Source organism: Larimichthys crocea, chromosome XXII (genome assembly GCF_000972845.2).
Source record: "Larimichthys crocea isolate SSNF chromosome XXII, L_crocea_2.0, whole genome shotgun sequence".
Classification (NCBI taxonomy): Eukaryota; Metazoa; Chordata; class Actinopteri; family Sciaenidae; genus Larimichthys; species Larimichthys crocea.
Window position 1 is genome coordinate 19,831,159 of NC_040032.1, and position 19,473 is coordinate 19,850,631.

General features: G+C 39.4%; 2 protein-coding genes across 4 annotated transcripts; both read left to right on the plus strand.

Moving 5' to 3' along the window:
- The first annotated feature begins 266 nt into the window (after positions 1 to 266).
- psmg1 (proteasome (prosome, macropain) assembly chaperone 1) lies at positions 267 to 8,330 on the plus strand. Its single transcript, XM_010730857.3, has 7 exons — positions 267 to 485; positions 2,726 to 2,829; positions 4,057 to 4,196; positions 5,053 to 5,115; positions 5,493 to 5,691; positions 7,427 to 7,557; positions 8,157 to 8,330. The coding sequence occupies exons 1-7, from the start codon at positions 364 to 366 to the stop codon at positions 8,232 to 8,234; spliced, it is 837 nt and encodes a 278-aa protein (XP_010729159.2). The 5' UTR covers positions 267 to 363; the 3' UTR covers positions 8,235 to 8,330.
- Positions 8,331 to 10,001: 1,671 nt separating this feature from the next.
- Positions 10,002 to 18,492, plus strand: ccdc15 (coiled-coil domain containing 15). Of its 3 annotated transcripts, none has more exons than XM_027273966.1 (10): positions 10,002 to 10,466; positions 13,024 to 13,161; positions 13,323 to 13,451; positions 14,907 to 15,023; positions 15,139 to 15,303; positions 16,452 to 16,571; positions 16,663 to 16,766; positions 17,060 to 17,254; positions 17,673 to 17,821; positions 17,937 to 18,492. In XM_027273966.1, the coding sequence occupies exons 1-10, from the start codon at positions 10,260 to 10,262 to the stop codon at positions 17,984 to 17,986; spliced, it is 1,374 nt and encodes a 457-aa protein (XP_027129767.1). In that variant the 5' UTR covers positions 10,002 to 10,259; the 3' UTR covers positions 17,987 to 18,492. The 3 variants fall into 3 exon arrangements, with proteins under 3 accessions (XP_027129767.1, XP_027129768.1, XP_019121314.2); XM_027273967.1 differs by having other exon boundaries at positions 15,142 to 15,303; XM_019265769.2 differs by having other exon boundaries at positions 10,002 to 10,433.
- Positions 18,493 to 19,473: the final 981 nt, after the last annotated feature.

The following is a 19,473-nucleotide window of genomic DNA, read 5'->3' on the forward strand; positions in this document are numbered from 1 at the left end:
TATTTATATATTATTTATAAATTATTCCATTATGCATTAACTTTGTATCAATAATAAACACATATAGGCTTATAACCCAGTATATAAATAGGTTAATAATGTCAAATAAAAGGTCAATAAAGTAAATTGTTAAGTTAATATAGGCCAGGCCATAGATAGATAGATAGATAGATAGATAGATAGATAGATAGATAGATAGATAGATAGATAGATAGATAGATAGATTGATTCAGGATTCAGGTTTTGGGCGCTTTTATTTTGAAAACGTGTGTCTGCCGGAAGTGACGGGGGGCGTGTGTCATGGTCGCCGGTTGCTGAATCTCTATAGCTGAACTTTCGTTTTATTCTTCAAACCTCGTGCTCATGGCGACGTTTTTCGGTGAGGTTTTGTCCGTGTGTTCTCGGGCCGTGGAGGAAGACGACGAGGACCTGCTGGAAGAAAACGAAGAAGACGAACAAATCCGAAGAGAGCTGGAGGAAAAGAGGTGAATGACGTTAGCCGGCTAGCACAGAGACAGGAAGTGGTAGCAGAAAGCATGGGCACGTTAGATTAAGTTAATCAGTTAATTACATCCAGTGATGTGAACTGGTCAAAATTAAGATTTTAGACCTAAAATAGTGCGTGGTCCTCCGGTTTGTTTGCATTTTGCACCGCATGCTACAACGTGACATCTGCTCTAGGCCAGCTAACATGACACATGAAATCTCGGTAACACCCTCTGTCCTCAGCACTTATAATCACCATGGTAACATGTAATGACACATTATAACAACACTGTGTTTCACTAGTTTGTGTAGCACTTCATAATGTAGTTGTAAGTAACTAATGTAAATGATTTTCTGAACTCTTAAAGGTCCAGCGTGTTCAACTTGGCTGCATCAAGTGGTCGCTGCGTTGCAGCCTCCTCACATCACTCTCACCTTCCTCGTGTAAAGGAGAAACTTTATGACTTTATTCATCCTTGAAGGGAAACTAGGTCGTCATAGCAGTCCGGTTAATTTAAAATAATAAAATACAATGGAATAAAAATACTGAGGTAGAAGAAATAAAAATAAAAACACAGAATGGGACAAGGACACTTAAAAAACACAAGACAAATAGTCAGTGTTTAGTTTAGTGTCCAAACTTGTTTCAAAGGGGCCCGGGGGCCAATACTAACATTTTAAAAATGAAAAAATTACCAATAAAAGTTACATACAAATGCACTTAAATGACAATGTAACCAAATCTAAGCCAATCAGCAAGAACAAATCTAAAAACCAGTTCTTCCCTTTCTTTCATGTCTGAAGAATAAATTGTACTGAACACGTTAAACTTACGTGAAGTTGATACAAATCTGAACCTTATGTTCATTTTAAACATGACTTAATATGAGTAATGCAAAGTCTGTTAACATCTAAGTTTAAAACGTGTCACTCTTGCTCTTGTCTTTAACAAGATCATTGAGAACGTAATATTCTGTCTCACATCTACAGTTGTGTCCTTAGAAATTAACATTTAGCACATCAAATGCTTTATGTCAACCAAAAAAAGCCAAATCTTCCAGGCATACAGTATCTGACGATCCTAGCAGGCCATAAATAATACATTGACATGATTGGCTCCTGGGCCGTACTTTGGACATGCCTGACTTAGACAGACTTTATTGTCATTCAGCTGTACATTCACATAAAACAGACGACAAGGTAAATAACAGTATAAATATAAAGTATATAAAATATAAAATAGAATAAATTACAGAGAGAAAAAGAGAAACAGGATTAATTGCGACTTTTTACAGAAGTGTAGCAGCATGGATGTACTGTACGATGAAACAGACAAATATAAATAGAGTTTCCAGTATTAGTGCAACGTGGCTAGTGTCGTGTGTGTGTGAAGAGGACCTGTTCCCACTTTACATGTAAAAGGGAAATTTTTAAGTAACAAATACAAAAATATTCTTCATTTTCGGGGATTATACATGCATGAAACACAGTTATGAATATTATATTTTATGTCTGCATCTACCGCATATCTGTCAACTTTTACAATGTCTGCTATAAAGATCTAAAAATGAATACATTATAGTACAATTAATGATATTAAAACTGTTTCCCAGAGGTGCTGATTCAGTTGTATGATCAGTCTGGAGTCTGCTGTTGACTGACAGGTCTTTCTTTTATTCTGTCCACTTTTATTAATAAGGGTAGGCTAAATAAGAAAAAACACCTAATGCAGCACAGTGCAACAGCAACACAAGTTTCAGTTTCACCTTGAGATCACCATCATCGGTGGTGGATATTTCCAAACCGTGTTACAAATGAGTTAACACATCTGAGAGATTAGGAGAGTACCTGGACGCATGGCACCTCCAGCTTTGACTTCAGCTGTCAGTAATATATAGTATAGTGTAAAAAGTATATTTCCATCTGAATATAGTGGAATAGAAGTACAAAGCAGCATGAAACGAAGAGAGTCAACTAAAAATGTTCCTAAGTACTTCAGCAAATGTACTCCACTTGTTGATGACAGGGGAGAGTCGTCTGGTTAATTTGGCCATATGGACTGGAGATGATTAAAACTTGTGTTAATAATAGAGTGAAATAAAGTAAGCGAGGACATCTTGAAAAATAAGCTCACAAGCTTTCCTGTCCTTCCTGTTGGCACGTATATACCAGATGGCATTTAATAAAAAGCTTCAAATGTTTAGCGCCTTCTCCTTCTCTAACCATCACTCTTCATCAGGGAGGTTCATCTGCACTGGAGTCCTGAAGTCTCCGACTCGCTGAAGTCCGGAAGCAAGTTGCAGTGTTCAGACTTCATCCTCGCTGTGGGACACAACGCTGCCAGTAAGTAGCTGCCAGCAGCTTCCTCTCCCGTGTGCTAAAACCTTTGATAAGTCCTACTTACAGCTTACCCAATGTTATGACAGACCAAATGAGACTTAAATGATCCCTGTGAGGAAATTTGAAGACAAAGTAGTCCATGAACATTTGCTCTTTATTAACTCAGCTTTTAAAGAACTACAACTTTTTTTTTCATTGAAGAGGAAAATGTAAAATAATCTCTAGATTGATGAGAGCCACATATCTTACACTACATTACTGTTTCTCTCTTCTCTCTTGTCCACCAATGTTCTCTTCTTATGTCATCTTTCTGTTTTTTTAGCTGTAATATTTGCTGTGAAAAGCAGCTAACCCCTCATCGTGTTGGGCTTGTGGGAAATGAAGGCTTCTAAAACAGAAATGTTGAATAAACAACAGTAGTCACTTTTAATTTTAATTTACCATTCTTGTCTACACAAATGGAGCAAACCACACAACATACTGTTATGTAGTATGAGTGTGTATGTATGTATTTTTGTTCACAAATGTCAGTATGATTTGTATGTCTGCCTCACAGTTTAACTCATATTCGTATATGAGTATATACATTACATCATATACATTAGTATAACTCAGTCCCGCTAGCTGTTTTCCCCTGCTTACGCTCTTTATGCTAAGCTAGGCTAACCATGGCTTCATACACCTTGACATAAGACTCACTGATATTTGCCAAAATGTTGGATTACACCTAAAAGCTGTTAAACTATTACCTGTGTATTAATTTGTCTTGTGTGAAACAGTTCATTATGAATGCACTGTTGGTGTTTGTGTTCAGGTTTGTTGATGTACAGTAATTACAGACCTTTCTCACAGTAGTGATTATTAATACTGAGGATGGCTCCACTCCATGCACTTTGTCAATAAACCAGCATCATGTGCAGCTGCAACACCTACACTAAATGTATTGCAGCCAGTTAATGGCAGCAGGGAGACAACTGCTGATTATTTTCATTTGAGCTTATTGTGCTGAATATTTTCCAAATGAATCAACTAACAGTCTAAAATCTAAACATGGTCAGTTTGCCGATCAGAAAAGCCGATCTAGTATTCATTAGTTCTTTCAGCTCTAAATGATCGTAGTTACACCTGTCCCAATGTCCACTATACTTATATACACCTAATAATGCCACAATAAACAACTGCTGTCACATGTGAGGTGTTGTTGAATGCTGAGTGCGTCTGTCTCCACAGGGTTTCTGTCGGTGCACGTTCTCACCTCTGCAAACTGGGACGCAGTGGGACATGCATCAGTGTGGAACGAGAGGAGCCGGGCTGCAACCGGGCAAACCAGTGAGGAGTGTGTTTTCTACAGACAGAAGGACAACCCATCTGTGAGTGACAGCCTGAGCAAAATAACGTGTGTGCGTGCGCTATTTGATTAATGCCACAGGAAGCACTTGAGTGTCGTAAGTTCAATAAACATTCAGTTTAATGTGTGTATATTAACAGCAGATTATAATGGTTGGTTCATTGTCAACCTGCAGCTGAAAAGAATTTAAGGAAAAACTCGGATAAATTAGAGAAATATAAGGAAGGCAGATGCTTTCAGTGACAATAGGAATTAATCAGGGAAGCAATAATAGCTTGTTGAAGTCACTTATAAGGCTGCATCAGTTCTTCTGTATCTCACGTAGTAAATGCTCACATCATATAATTAAGTAATTGATCTAAAACAGCAGCGTTTGTACCATAATGCATTTCAAAAACAAAACATGAAACCCCGCCGCAGCTATAAAACTTCAAACTTTATAAAGCCAAGTCGGCCATGACACACAGGATTAAAGAGCCCTGGTAATCCGCCGTCTCTTGTATAAACTGTCAGAACAGAGTAATAACGGAGCAGTCTGATTTGTGTAGAGGTGCAAGTGGTTATTTTCTGTCAGCCTGGTGTCGTTTACATGTGATTTAATCAAGATAAACATAGTGAATGGCTGAAGTTTCAGATTTATCACCCATTTCTGTCCTGCTGCTTTCAAGCTGCAGGGATTTAATGAACTGAAGGAGGACGTTTTCATATATTGTAAAGCAGCTGTGGACGACACCATATCACCCGTTAATTTATACGTTACTGATCTACTGAATCAACTGATTCCTATCACAGCTTTAAGTTTTATTGCTGATTTAAATGCATTTATAGGATGGAGAGCACGTTTTTCTAAGTATCTTTCTGGCATTTCTCCCCTGAAGGTCTTGATATGCCAAGTGACTTGCTACGTTGCAGAAGACCAGCTTTTTCAGTGGACAGAAAAGGTATGTTTATACTACAAAATCAGCCGAATGACACTGTGATTAAATGATGCTGTTATGCAGAGCAATTTACAGCAGCTTTACGACCGTCTTCAGCCTGCAAACAGATCGTAGATTTACGACCATGCACAAGTTTATTTTTTCATGAAGCACAACAGTGTAGCACCAGGAGGTTTATTGAAATATCTAAGCTAAAACTCAAAGCAGGAACATTCGATTGGAACACGTAGCATTATTGTCTTCTACATAGTTGTTAGTGTCCACAACCTCATTCTTTGTCATTATATTTACAGTAGTTATTTGTCTACTGGCCCACTCCAAGCATTATTCATCACATTGTTGTGTCTGGGCTTGACTGTGTGTTCCTCTGTCTCTTGTAGGTTTTCGACTGTCTGCAGCACAGAGAGCTGAATGTGACCGTGCTGTCAGATAGCACTGTGGCAGAGTACAAGACGGCAGACTATGTGAGCTGCAGCTCCGCCCCCTTCCTGCGCTCTCTTCACAGCGGTGCTTTCACTGGTCAGCCCGTCTGCCAGTCACTGGAGCAACCCAACATAGTCACAGGACTTTCAGCTGCAGGTACTGCTATCGCATACTTACGAGTTTCTCTAACTCAGGTGTCAAAAATGCACTTTATAATCGGTCAGGTTTTTCTTTTGTCCGCTTTGGAATTTGCAAACACACAAGACTCGCTTAACATCACCTCTCACTTGTCTGTGAGGCTGCTCTGCATGTTGTGATGTAGTAATGCCTCTTGAGATGTGGAGAAGGGCAACCTTCATTTTGAAGATGAGACGGGAAGCATTCACATTTAGCCCATCAGAAAGAAAACTATCAATTGTCCACCTCTCTTGAAAACTCTCTGTGCTCCAGGTCGAGTTCATAAAGGGAAAAGTCGACTTCTGAGTCAACATATCAACAACGTAGCTCACATTTAACTAGATGTTACATTATTGCCTACATCATTTCTAAATGATGTTAAAACTGAGTCAGTGACACACATCTGGTAAGTCATCTCTGACAGTGTTTGATATCGGACTGACAGCTCTGCCCTGTGGCTAGCCTCACACAGATGGGAGCACTTCACAGCTCTGAGGCCTGGATGTCACAATTCAGAGCCTTTTAAGATCAGCGTAATATGATATTATGATGCACCAAAATAATTCTGTGTGTCATCATCACATTTCTCAGCCTTTTTTACCAGCAAAAGTGCCAGTTACCACGTGGGGGTGACCTGATGGTTGTAGTGACAATAGTTGAAGGAAGGCTCAGTAGTCTACAAACGTCCAGCACATCTAACAGAGACATTACACTGCAGATCTTCTCAGATCTTCAGACTGATCATTCCTGTATGAATTAATGAACCACAATATTACAGATGTGGGGCAAAAACAGCACAGCCAAATACTGTTACATGGGTGTAAATGAAAGAGCGTACACACTAAAGCATGATTCAGTGTTGTTATGGAATTTACAAGGTCACGTGTGGGTCTTGAGGTCCTCAGCAGTATTAGTTGTTTGGCTTTGATTGGGAACAGTAGGTGCCAGTCTGTCTCAACACTGTGGTGGCCAGGGTTGAAGAGACCTATTGCTGCCTTCCTAGACATAATAGATAGCTCGCTGTTGACGTTCTAGTGTCTCCAGAACAGAATATGATGACAATAACACCTCCATGGGTAAAAACATTCTCTTTGGCTGATTCTGGGCGTATAGTGTTTGTGGTGTTATCTTGGGGTTAAAAGTCTATCCACCAGGATGAGTTGGGCAGAATGTGAGACCGACTCAGGCACTTCTGATGAACTTTGAGAGTATCTCTAATTCTCCTTGACCAAGCGTCAATAAATAATACAGCATAAGACATCAGAGGCTCCTGAACACTTTCTTCCCTCCTGACCTCACCATTGACCTTTTGGCTTCAGCAGTTTCTCCACAACAAGTGTGATCTTGCCGACTATAAATCCAATTTCAGCTTCACTTTGATTCTCCACGTTTCCTGTTTTGTCCTTGAGCGGGACACTGAGCCACAAATTGTTCTTGTTCTTGTGTATGTGAGGAAAAACTCTAAGTCTCTTTGTACAAGTGCGTCTGCCAACTAAATGAAATGTAGTGCCATTAGGCTCCTCTCCATTCACTGAGCACACACAGTCTTGCATTCTGATTTGGTCGTTTTGGTGCCAGTGCACTTAAAGACACTGAAAGTCCAAACAAACAAACAATAAAGAAGTTTAGCCTGTAACACTTACACGTCAAAATGTCTCCATCTGATTGATTCATTGTGTGACCTACCATACTGATGTTTTTACTGTTCCAACAGTGCTGAACCACTGCGAGGTCCACCGCATCGCCGCTGTTGTTTACCAGTGTTACAGTGACGTCATTGGTCTTGATTCTGTCACCATGGAGACCTACAAACCTGCACTAACCAAGCTTGGCAAGTCCATACAGGTGAGTTGCTTTTCTTTAGTTGCACCCCATTCGATGATGTAACAGCAGGCTCTTGTCAGCTGAAGGTTACGGAGTTGCAAAGCTGGACAAGTGTTTTTCCCCCTGCTCTCTTCTCCGGTTTCAGGATAATGTGAAGATCATGTAGGTTCAAGATATGACTGGTTTTAATTATCGAAATTTTGTTTTTGAGCCTTAGCCACCATTGCAGTGGAGAAGAGACTATTTGGAGGCACCTCTACAATTGATTATGTAGCAGCATCCAAAAATCTTACAGGGTGATGAATTGTGAAACAGCCTTTCTCCCTGATGATTCCTGATCATTCCAATGATCTTTAATATGGTCAAAATAAATTTCTATTGCACTTTTCTGAACAAGGTTCAAAGCACAAAAACTCTATGTAAAATAAAGAATTGGTAGTTAGCCACACAGCATATGCTGGGTCTCAACATCCGCTTAAGTTTTCAGAGGATTTGAATGTCAGTCAGCACTGAGGCAGGGAATTAAACGAAGGCTTGTTAAACCTCTGCTAAAATGTTTCCCTGTTCTCCTCTTTTTTTTTTAACACTTTATTCGTCTGTCTTTCTCTCCCTCTCTTTAGCTGGACCCATCTCCGAGCACAGATGTCCTCCGCAAGTTTGTCAGAAACACCAACATTCAGAGTAATCTTTATATCTAAAAATAGCCATGTTGCACACTAAGCAGTGCAAATTTAATTATATTTTCCTGTCATTAAAAAACAGTCATTTTTTAATAAAACAATTATGAAAATAAAGCGTTTGTTTTGATGTATGTCATTTAATGATTCACTTACATATTATGTTGCCATCAATAGACCCCCATTGGTTTTCAGAGAGAGGGGAATGATAATGCACATGTAGCATGATACCACTGTAAATCTCTTTTCCCAGTAAAATCACAGCTTAGCACGTTTTTGTTCGAGTTAATAAACAAGGATATGGAGATTTTAAAAGGATTCAAGAAGACACAAAAATAAAGCTACAGATTTTGACTTGCATATTGCATCATGTTTTTATATTCTTTTTCATGTCGCACAAACAGCAAGACAATTTTTTAAAACTCTGTTTTGTGACCAAATACCAACAAAACGAGTGACATTCCCAGGCTCTTAGTCTCTTGTCACATTAAGCCTTTTAGAGTGACCCACATTCAGAAAATCCTGCCTCTGGGCAGCATAAAAATAGAAAGCATTTTATCGGTACACAAACTTTATGTTTTATATTTTCATGTTCCTGCTCCCACAGTGCATGCAGTGGTGGTATTGTGGTGACAATGAATCCAGAGTAGGACAGTAAAGCTGAAACAATGCAATGTGACTTTGAAGAGTCTGCAGAAACGGGTCAGAGCCTGAGAGAATAAAACAATTTGTCTTACCCTGTTCAGCTGACTCTGGGGGGTTTATTCATCTTTTCAGTCTTCGCTAGTAGTTATTGAAGATTTGCATTTGCTAAAGTTGACCCAACAACTCAGACTCACAAGAAGATAGTGTGAAGGTCAATGAATTGTTCTTTTATCCTCCACTGGGTATCCCCAGGGGTGTGTCCTCTCTCCACTTTTATTTGTTTTATACGCCAGTGTTACACGCTGATGTGTGCCAAAGTCGGCATGTAACTGCTGTGATGATTAATGAATCAGGCTGTTAAGTTTGTGCAGCAGTACAAATATGTCGCCAGTGTAATTGATGACAAGCTGACCTTTGAGCTTCAACGATGATGCTGTGCACAGCAGCTCATTAGCGCATGTATGTTTATGGAAAGTTTGGAAGTTTTAATGTTTGTAATACCTCCATGAAAATCTTTTATTCCAGTCCTCACGTTCTGTTTGTTATCTGGTGCAGGTTACTCACAAGAACAGGAACAGATTATAGGGTATCATTAAAAATGTGCTGCAAAATTGCAGGCACAGCCTTAAATGACCTTCCACACTTCTAAAAAGTCTTTGGACAAAGGCTGATCCCAGCCACCTCCTGCTGAAGTTTTTTTTCTGTCAGGCTGCAGATATATAACGCCAAGATGCTTGACCAATCGACAAAAAAAACACATGTTCCTGCTGCCACTGACTTTGTAAATAACCTAATGCTTTTTCAAGCTGTATTTATTGTTTACTGTTTGTTCATTGCTTTATGATGGCTGTGCGGTTGTGTAACTACTGCTGGCTGTACAACAAATTCCCTTTGGGGGAGGTAATAAAGAAATCCTTGATCATTCAGAAGTGTTCACCTGTCAAAAGTCCAGTGCGAACAAACTCAAACCTAATAAAAATTAAAAAAAAAAACAGGAAGATACAGTGTGCCTGCTTTTTTTATGAGAGGAGCTGGTGTGTGTCTGGGATCATTGAACTGTTTGTGAGCAATATTTAATTATCATAAATAGGATTTTATTTGGATAAAATGAGTGCGCACGGTGTCTCCTCCTGTCCAGTTGGGTGCAGTAATGCGCCTCTCAGCTGTTTGATAAACAGCAGGAAACTTAAAGAAGACGAAGTGAGCGAAACTCAAACAGACCTGTTGGTGTTTACTGCTCGTTACCGAGACTTCTTTGACTTTCATTTGGTTTTATTTAGAAAAAACATATCGTGTTTCAGTGCACAAGCCCGCCATAATGTGCATCACTGCATAACCTCGCCAACCGGACACCGAGCAGACATCCTATAATCCGTGAGTTAGCTGGTGCTAATATTCCCAATGAGTGCTAACCGGCTTATAACTTCGAGACACAGCCGGTGTAAAGCTTCAGTCAGCAGGAACCAGGAGCAGCCGGCACCCAGAGCCAGCAAGGTGCTGGCCGAGAGGAACCAGGCGGTCGTGGCGGTGGGAGCCTGGGTGGAGAGCGGACAAGACTGCCCGGAGCACCCGTCTGTGAGTGGACGAGCAAGGCTGGCTTTGTCTGATGTCAGTGGTTTATACAGACCCTTTGCAAAAAATTAGAATATCATAGAAAAGTTTACTTATTTCCATAATTCCATTAAATAGGTTAAACTTTCATAGATTATAGATTCAGGGCCCACAATTTTGTTGTTTTGTTTATTTTTACATATTTTGGGCTTCCAGCTCAAAAAAAAACACATGAAAACATTCAATTTAAAAACATAGAATACTGTGAAGAAATCACCATTTACTTCTCAGTTTTTTGCAGAAAAAAAAGAAATTAGGATCACAACAAATCAATCAAAATATGGTACTTTCTAATTAATATGTCAATGTTCCATGCTTGGTACTTGGGAATCCCTTTGCCTTAATCACTGCCTCGATGCACTGTGGCATTAAGGTGTTACGTCCACTAGGACTAACCTAGTCAGACAATAACACGACAATCATAACAATCAAAGTCTCGGTGGTAGTGAGGGAAAAAAAAGGTTTATTTTTAAACAAACAAAAGATACTCAGGTGGGGTAGGATGGGACAAAGTGATTGTGCCAAAAAAAGTGAAATGAATATAACAAAAGTTGGACTGTCTTCTCTGGAGCTACAGAAAAGAAACAAACAAAATGCCTAACTGACTGACTAACTAACAAAAGACTTCTCAGAACAGTACAAAAGGTGGCACAACCAATAATCCTAGTGAGTTAACAAAGACAATGCATACGTGTGTGGGAATGTACAGGTTACCCCAACTTACCTAGTCCCAAGCAAAACCAACCCCCCACCACCTCTAACAACTCTATAAAGTTAACAAGATTAAACAAGATCAGCACAAGTGGAAAAAAGGAGCAAAGAGGGAGAAGGCTGGCGACATCCTCCATTTTAAGAAGCCGCCTCCTTCACCATAGGCCAGCTGGAAATGTGGGGAGCCAATAATCAACAGTGGCAGCCTGCCTTCACAGGTGAGAAGTGTTTCTGCTGCAATCATCTAGTAAAAACTCTTCTTTCTTCATTTTCCTCTTGATAATACCCCATAGATTCTCAATGGGGTTTAGGTCTGGCGAGTTGGCTGGCCAGTCAAGCACTGTGATGGCATAGGCATTAAACCATGTTTTGGTGCTTCTGGCGGTATGGACAGGGGCCAAGTCCTACGCTTCCTATGTTAGCTCAGAAGTGGCTTGACCCGAGGAACCCAACAGTTGTAGCCCATCTCCCGGATGCGTCTGAATGTGGTGTTTTTTGAAGCTGTGACTCCCGCCTCATTCCACTCTTTCTGGATCTCTGCCAGATTCTTGAATCTTCTGTTTGATAATCCGCTGAGATCTCTTATGCTGGTGTATCTTTTCCTGCCACATTTTGCCCTTCCTATGCAGGGTATCAATGGTGGTCTTCTGGCCAGTTGTGAAGTCTGTTAGGTGCTTTGAATTTAGTAGATGATTAGTGTGTGACACTCAGTTAAAAACATTCATGCCCTGCAAAATTTGGGCTGATTTCTTCACAGTATTCTAATTTTTTGAATTCCTGTTTTCGTGGGTTTTATGAGCTGGAAGCCCAAATTTAGTAAAAATAAACAAATAAATACTTGAAATTGTTCGAATTGTGGGCCCTGAATCTATAATCTATGAAAGTTTAACTGTTTTAATGAAATTATGGAAATAAGTAAACTTTTCTATGATATTCAAATTTTTTGGAAAGGGTCTGTACACACCCCACTGCTGTGTGTGCAAAGACAACAATGTTTTTCGTCTCTAAGTACATCATTTGTATTAAAACCAAATATAGTATTAAAGTTGTAACCCTTATCTTGGTGATAAACAGTGGTAAAGCTAATAAAGCTTACTCTAAATAAGGAAATGTTGATGTTGTCTGGGTTGATTGAACAAATATATATTCCTGTTTTTGCCCCAAAAGTCATTTACAGGTAAAGAAATTCTATAAATCTGATAATAATATATTGTCTGGTGTTTTTACACATAATAAAAAATAACCAGAATATTTAATAGTTGATGTTCTTTTTAAAAGAAATACACATTAAGGGAAGTGTTTTGTAGCGTAAGAGTAAAATGAAGTCAGTGCTGGTGGACAGATCACATAATGGTGACACTTTCTAAATGCACAGTAAATTTCTGACACACGCAGTCCAACATGTACACCGACCAGCCGCTTCATTAGTTACACCTGTACAATCCTAAACTCTGCCATAAATTCACTCAATTCGTACTTTTACAAAGATACATATGAGTTTTCAGTTTTTGTTGACACTGTGGAGTGAGGTATTAATTTAAAGTTTATGTTACTAGACTGCATAATACTGAGAGGTGTTTCTAACATTTACATACATGAGAGGGCCATTATATTAGAAACAACTCAATATTATGCAGTTTAACACTACTGCAAACTACAACCACAATAGTAAACATAATAGTTTGATTAATACTTAATGAAGTGGCCGGTTAGTGTATGTGCAATATAAAGGTAACTGTGAAAGAATACAGAGTTATACTGCAAAGTTACATAAATTTAAAGTCTTGATTTTTTTTTTTCTTCCCTAAAGTAGTCTAAACAATCTTCCCTCGTCTTTGTTTAGGCTCTGGCTTTGCTAACTGAGGAGATCCAGGCAGAAAAGAGGAGGGAGAACGAAGAGAGCCTTCGACGATTTCAAGATGAAGTACGCCATCGTGTGGCACAGCAAGCTCAAGCCAGCAGGAGGAGAGATCAGCCAATGGTAAGGATGACGTTACTTTGACAGCGACGTATTTGTGAGAGAGGGCTGACTTGGGACAGCTGTTCAGATGTCTTTAAATAAAGACATTCAATTTAAATCACCAAATTCACTAAATTATTGTGGATTATTTATTGTGGATAAACTCTATGCTTTATTTTCAGGTGAACCCTGACAGGAGGACCCCACACCAGCAGTATCAGGTCTGGACGCAGCATGTGTCTGCTGGTGAGAAGCTGAGATCTGCAGGAGGTGCTGCACAACAAAGGTTGATAGAGAGGAGCCCTCAGGAGGTGAGAGGGGAATATCTCGTGAAATTAAAATATTCAACATTTTTTCAGATTAATCTTATGTGGTTGTTTTTTTTTTTAACTTGTTTGATGTGTTCAAATTTCAGAAAACTGTACTCAACAGATTCTTGGTTTTATCAGGTTGATACTTTTCTTTCTTTTTCTCATTGTAATTGTAAGTAGTTGGTGTTCCCTGCATTTTCACGTTGTTAAGTAAAAGTATGTGAACACTTACCTTTGTGAACTTTTGGTCTGTGACATATTTTTATGCATTCAGCAAAACAATCTTTTTGGTTCCAAAGAAATGTTTTACCTTTCATAGCAACCATTTGGGAACAGTCCTTTCGTTTTTTAAACTTTTTTAAATACTACTGTGTGCAAAGCCGGGTCCATAAAGTAATAGTTTTCCCATTGTGGTGTGAATGTGAAAAATCCTGACTGCAGCTCCCATCCAGTAGAGGTGTCGTGATTTCAATTCTTGAATTGAAAATTGATCACACAGGTTTCAAATGCCAGAGTTGGAAATGCATCCAGTTCTTTGATTGACCCTTGCTGCCCACCGCCACCAACAGTTTTCTAGCAGCTTCAGTGTTTCTGCTTGTAACATTTATGCTAAGAGTATTACACACAACTCTGCTTCCAGCAGTCTGTGAGTTAGTAACGTTGCATGAACAGGAACAGAGAACACAACACAACATTACTCTTATCCAGCCATGTTATGGCTGACTAAACTTAACTACATCCTTCCACCACTAGTAGCAATGTGCTGCTGCTCACTTCCCACAACCACTTCATTACATGCTTGAATTCAGGTTAAACACAAAGCCGCCTTCCTCGACATGGACTGAAAAATAGCAAAACAATGGAAACAGCAGAAGCTTGTTAAGCATTAGATATTTTTCTTTAACGTCTTTGATGCATGCAAGACATTGAATCGTGACACCTTTACCATCAAACACCTTTGGCATGACTGTGAATCAGGCCCTCATCAGGCAACATCACTCTTTGGCCTCATTGTTGTTCGTGTATCTGAATGGGAGGTTGAAATATATTGTGAAAAGACCAAAACCAGAAGATAGCAGCACATTACTGCCTGCGCTAAGCCATGATTTTTGGCTGAATGTTTGGCCAATAAACAATGAGAAAAGTCTAACATATCTGTCAATGTCTCCAGTATTTTGTGTGGACATGTTAAAATGGATAACGGTGGATTCAATATTGAAGGTATCGATATTAGTATTGATATTTAAAGTATTGGTATTTTCCAAAGTCTGCCTAGGGACACAGACAGTCACTTGTCTCCTCTCATTCCTTTGTGATGTACAGTTGTTCGCCCTTTGTGTTCCTATTTTCTTCACTGTGTAGTCTGCGGTGCATCTGCATTGTTTCCTTGTGTGAGTGATAAAATTATGTGGCAGTGATTAATCTGGAGAATTATTTATTTCCATTGTTTTCCAGTCTAGTGAAGGCATGCGGCAGGTCAGACTCAGACTGGCTGCCTGTCGGATGATCCCGCATGGGGAAATGATGTCAGATCTTCCTGGAGGTGTATGGAACGTTTCTCCAACCAGACATGTGAGTGCTCCGTGTCTCACACTTGTTCCTCTTTTATAAATTAATAGTTCCTATAATATTCTGTGTTCTTGCACCTCCAGGGTGTATTAAAAAACAAATTTTCCTCTGCATCCAGCAGAAAGCTGGATCTCATGTGCTGCGAGCAGAACAGGAAGTGGAGGAGGAGGATGTTGAAGGAGAGGAAGAGGAAGAAGAGGAGGATGTTGAGGAAGAGGGAGACATCGGAGACAGAGGTCATCTCTTCACCAGTCAGCATGCATGTCCCCTGGTTCAGCATAAGGTTAATGAATACCCATGATGCAGCTTTTTTACGGTCAACAATTATTTCAGCGCCAGCTCAGCCAAGTCCAGTTAGTTTTCATATACATTTCATTGCAGTTGCTCTGTCTGTTAAGCGGAGATGTTATAAATAACAAATTATTTTGTAACAAACAGAAAATATGGTCTGAACAGATGCAAGCGACATTCACATTGTTCAGTAATTTGCATTTTCTGTCTGAGCTGCCACCCGACACAATTATCTTCAAACCCACACTACTACTTCTTCTCATAATTCATTTGAATTGGAACATTCAGACAGCAGCACAGACAAAATACTCATTCTAACTTCAAATCAGATCCAGACTTTCTCGTGACTGATGTTTTAATTTGATTTTAATTCATGAGTTGTTCCTTTTTAAATATCTTTTGCAGCGTGATGGCAGATGGGAAATGTGACAGGCTAAGAGTTGGGGAACATCTATAAAGCTAAAACCTCTATGATGGTGATGCTGTGTTTCTAGTTGTTGGGTCCTTGTTTACACCAAACAAAGTATTGATTATGGCCACATCAGACTATAATAGCCCAGATACACCAGATGTCATGTGACTTATTAAGAGTAATTGTATCACAGTTCAGGGGCAGAATCTTCCAAAAGATCAGAAAGCCTAAATGTGTCCTGAAGGTGACTCTTGTTGACTCATGAACTGAACTTTGTTACTATGATGTTCCCTTAATCAGCTGATGGAATATAATTGCATAGATAAAACTGGCTCAATTATACCAGCATTTACACTATGCGTTGTGTCTCACTTTACCACGTGTCTGATGACATCATGGAAGCTTACAAAGGTAATGATAATGCACTCATAATTTCCATTTCCCTCTAACGCTGTGTGATTCACTACATGTCCAGGCTTGTAACAACAAGAATAAGCTGCAGTTTATTTCTGGCTTCATTTATCTACACAATAACTCTGAGGCTGATTTGTGCAGTGTGCATGAAAGGGGATAAATTCATATAGAATCGATTGTTTTATGTCAATTTTGACCAGTTAGCAGCTGCTGCAGCTCCACCAGCTATTGATTCTGCCTATTTTGTAAGGATTAAACCCCAGTCATGGCCATAATCCAACTCTGACTCTGCACTGATTGTATATATGTTTCAGCTAAGTGGACCTGTATTGGAGAATTCTGATGAATCAGAGCCTGATCCTGGTTTCCAGTCCAACCTAGCAGCCGCACGAGTCCTGTGGCCCCCGACTGACCCAGAAGAAGTTAAACGACAGGTAGAGATCAGACATGTGCACAAACCTTTGACTTCACTTGTTCAAAACCTGTCAGACCAGATGTTACAGATTAACACGTGTCTCTCTGCAGCGTCAGTCTCAGTTCCTGATGCAGCGCCGTCTGTACATGAGCATTGAGAGAGAGCAAGTGAAGGAGAACAAACAGCACAGGAAACATCTGAAGAGGACAGCAAGGTGGCCACAATATTTTCTCTGGCATCACTTCCTCTTATTTGTGTATGACTTTAGAGTATGAAACCTCTGTAGCTTTCAAAGATGGGTGTCTAAAGTTAAGTCATTTAGAATGTTTATTCACAGCAGAAAGAATATTAAAACATCAATAGATTCCATTATTATTATTAAAATGTGTCTCAGTACTTCTCTAGTTTACAGATTAACTGAAATACTGGCATATAAATATAAAAAATACAAGTGCTGCTTTGGTCTCGGTGAAAACCTCCTCTTAAACGTCCCTGTCTTCCCTGAAGAATCAAAGCAGAGAAAGAACAGATCCGTCTAGAGGAAGAGAGAAGGTTGGAGAGAGCTCGGCAGCTCGCGGACGCCAGACAGAAGCTGGAAGAGAGAGAGCTGCTGATTCTGGGGCGACTGAAGCTTGAGGAGGAGGAGAGAGCTGCAGAGCTGCAGAGGAGGAAAAGGGATGAGAAGGAGAAGGTATCTGGAAGGTAATTAATGGAGGTTCATTTGCCAAATTTTAAAACTAAACTGCACACATATCAAAGTCTGTTCACAGGGAGTACTACTGTGTATGTAAAAAGTTGCTCCAGAGGAAGCTGGGCCAAGTGTGATAAACTGCCTCACTTGTGAATAAATGTAGCTTGTAACAACACTAGAGGTGCCAATATAAAGCCCTTTACAGCATTTAATGCTTTCACACTGAACTTGTTTGGTTTGGTTTGTTTGAGCTGGCATGAAAGCAAAACATATACTACTGAACTGTGTGATAACACGTGCGATGTTAGCATTAATTCAAAAGCTAAACTACCAGAGCCATCTGTATAAGCAATGTATAACATTTATTTATGACAAATTATGTTTGGTGCTGAAGCTGCCGTGATAAACGGGCCGATTCTAACTCGACAGGTTCATCGACGCTCTGAGAGCTCAGATGAAGGAGCGGCTGTCTCAGGAGAAGCTGGATCTCCCTCCTCTCTGTTGCTGTGCTTCATCTTTCTGGGACTCCCACCCGGACACCTGCGCTAACAACTGTGTCTTCCACAACAATCCCAAAGGTACTCCCTGCACACACTGCCACCTGCCTCACTAACTACACTCCACACTCCACAACTGAGCTAAAGTGGGACAAAACATTAAAACCACTGACAGTAGTATTTGTCTCTTCCACAGCGTATGCCAAGGCGTTGCATTCAACAATGTTGAGTCTGGATTTACAGTAAAGGAAGCTGATGAACTGCAGTGAAACAGCCTGTTTGAAGGACCAGACCAACATTTTGAGAAACGCAGTGCAAGTCCGACGAGAAGCTTGATATCATTTTTCTTTCCGGTCCAGTAGGTCATGTTTGCCTTCAGACTGAAATATGTCAACAAATATTAGATGGATTGCTGTGACATTTTGTACAGACGTTCATATTTTCCACAAGATGAATTCAAATGACTTTCGTGACTTTTCCTATAGTGCTACTGGCAGAAGTTTTCACTTATGCTGTGAAATATCCAGGGATACATAATAAATAGCAGGGTTGATAAATTAGCATTGAGCAATGGGAAATTCATATTGTTATGTATTAATCTGATAAGGAAATGCTAATAATAATTTATTTGGAAATTTGTATGTAAAACATTTTATAGGCTTTATATTTTATGAAAGCCAAAGTATGTTTTTGAATTGTTTTTAATATACTAATGATTACATATGAAAAAATAAACGAAAATTTGAAGAGTCTGAACTTTATTGTTTGTTTTTCTTCTTCTTTCTTTGTGTTAACAACAGAGATGTCAGTTAGTTTTGGTTAGATCAGATCTATGAAATATTAAGTAATCCATCTATACTTCTATACATCTTAGCCTTTCTAAAAATGTCAAATTATTGGTACCAGCCATGAGAAGCAGGTAATTATTGGTTGAATATCGTGCATCCCTAGAAATATTTCAACAACTGCGTGTTGGATTGGTGCAACATTTTATACAGATGTTGATGGTTTGTAAATGAATGTATCCTAATGACCACATAAATGATAAAAAGATGGCTCGGTGAAGCAGTTTATGAATGCATTAATCCAGTGCCATTTCAGTCATAATTCTTTTTTTTCTGTATTTTATGTTGTAAATAGTTACATCAAGCCTTAAAATTTGATACAGCTGCGTTTGCTTCCTAATGCATTCCAAGAATGAAACATGAAAGCGCTGATTAGGAAAGAACACTGTGATGCACAGGATTTATGAACTCTGGTAATCTGATATCTCCCGCATAAACAGCAGAATGCTGAGTCATGGCCAATCTATCCGATTTCCGATGTTGTTTGCATGTGATTTAATGAAAGGCGGCTGTGCATAATGGCACTGCTCTCTGGTGTGCCGCTGCAGATTTATCAACGTGTCTGTCCTGCTCCCTTCAGCTGCGAGGATTTAATGGACTGAAGGAGAAGGTTTTCATGAGGTGTAAATCAACAGTCACTTTAAGAATCATTCATTAATTTATAGATAAATGCAGACAGGCGTTCCTGCTTTCACCACATTAAACAGTAGTTTTGATGCCAATTTGAGAGCATCTATTGGCTGGAGAGTATTTAATTAAAATTTTTTTTAATTAACTGTTTTATTCCTTTATAGGAAAAAGTATAGGATCCTATTAACACCTGCTGGAATCCAAATGTTTCATTATCGTGAACTGTTTGTCTTATAATGATATGTTCCTGCTCACTAC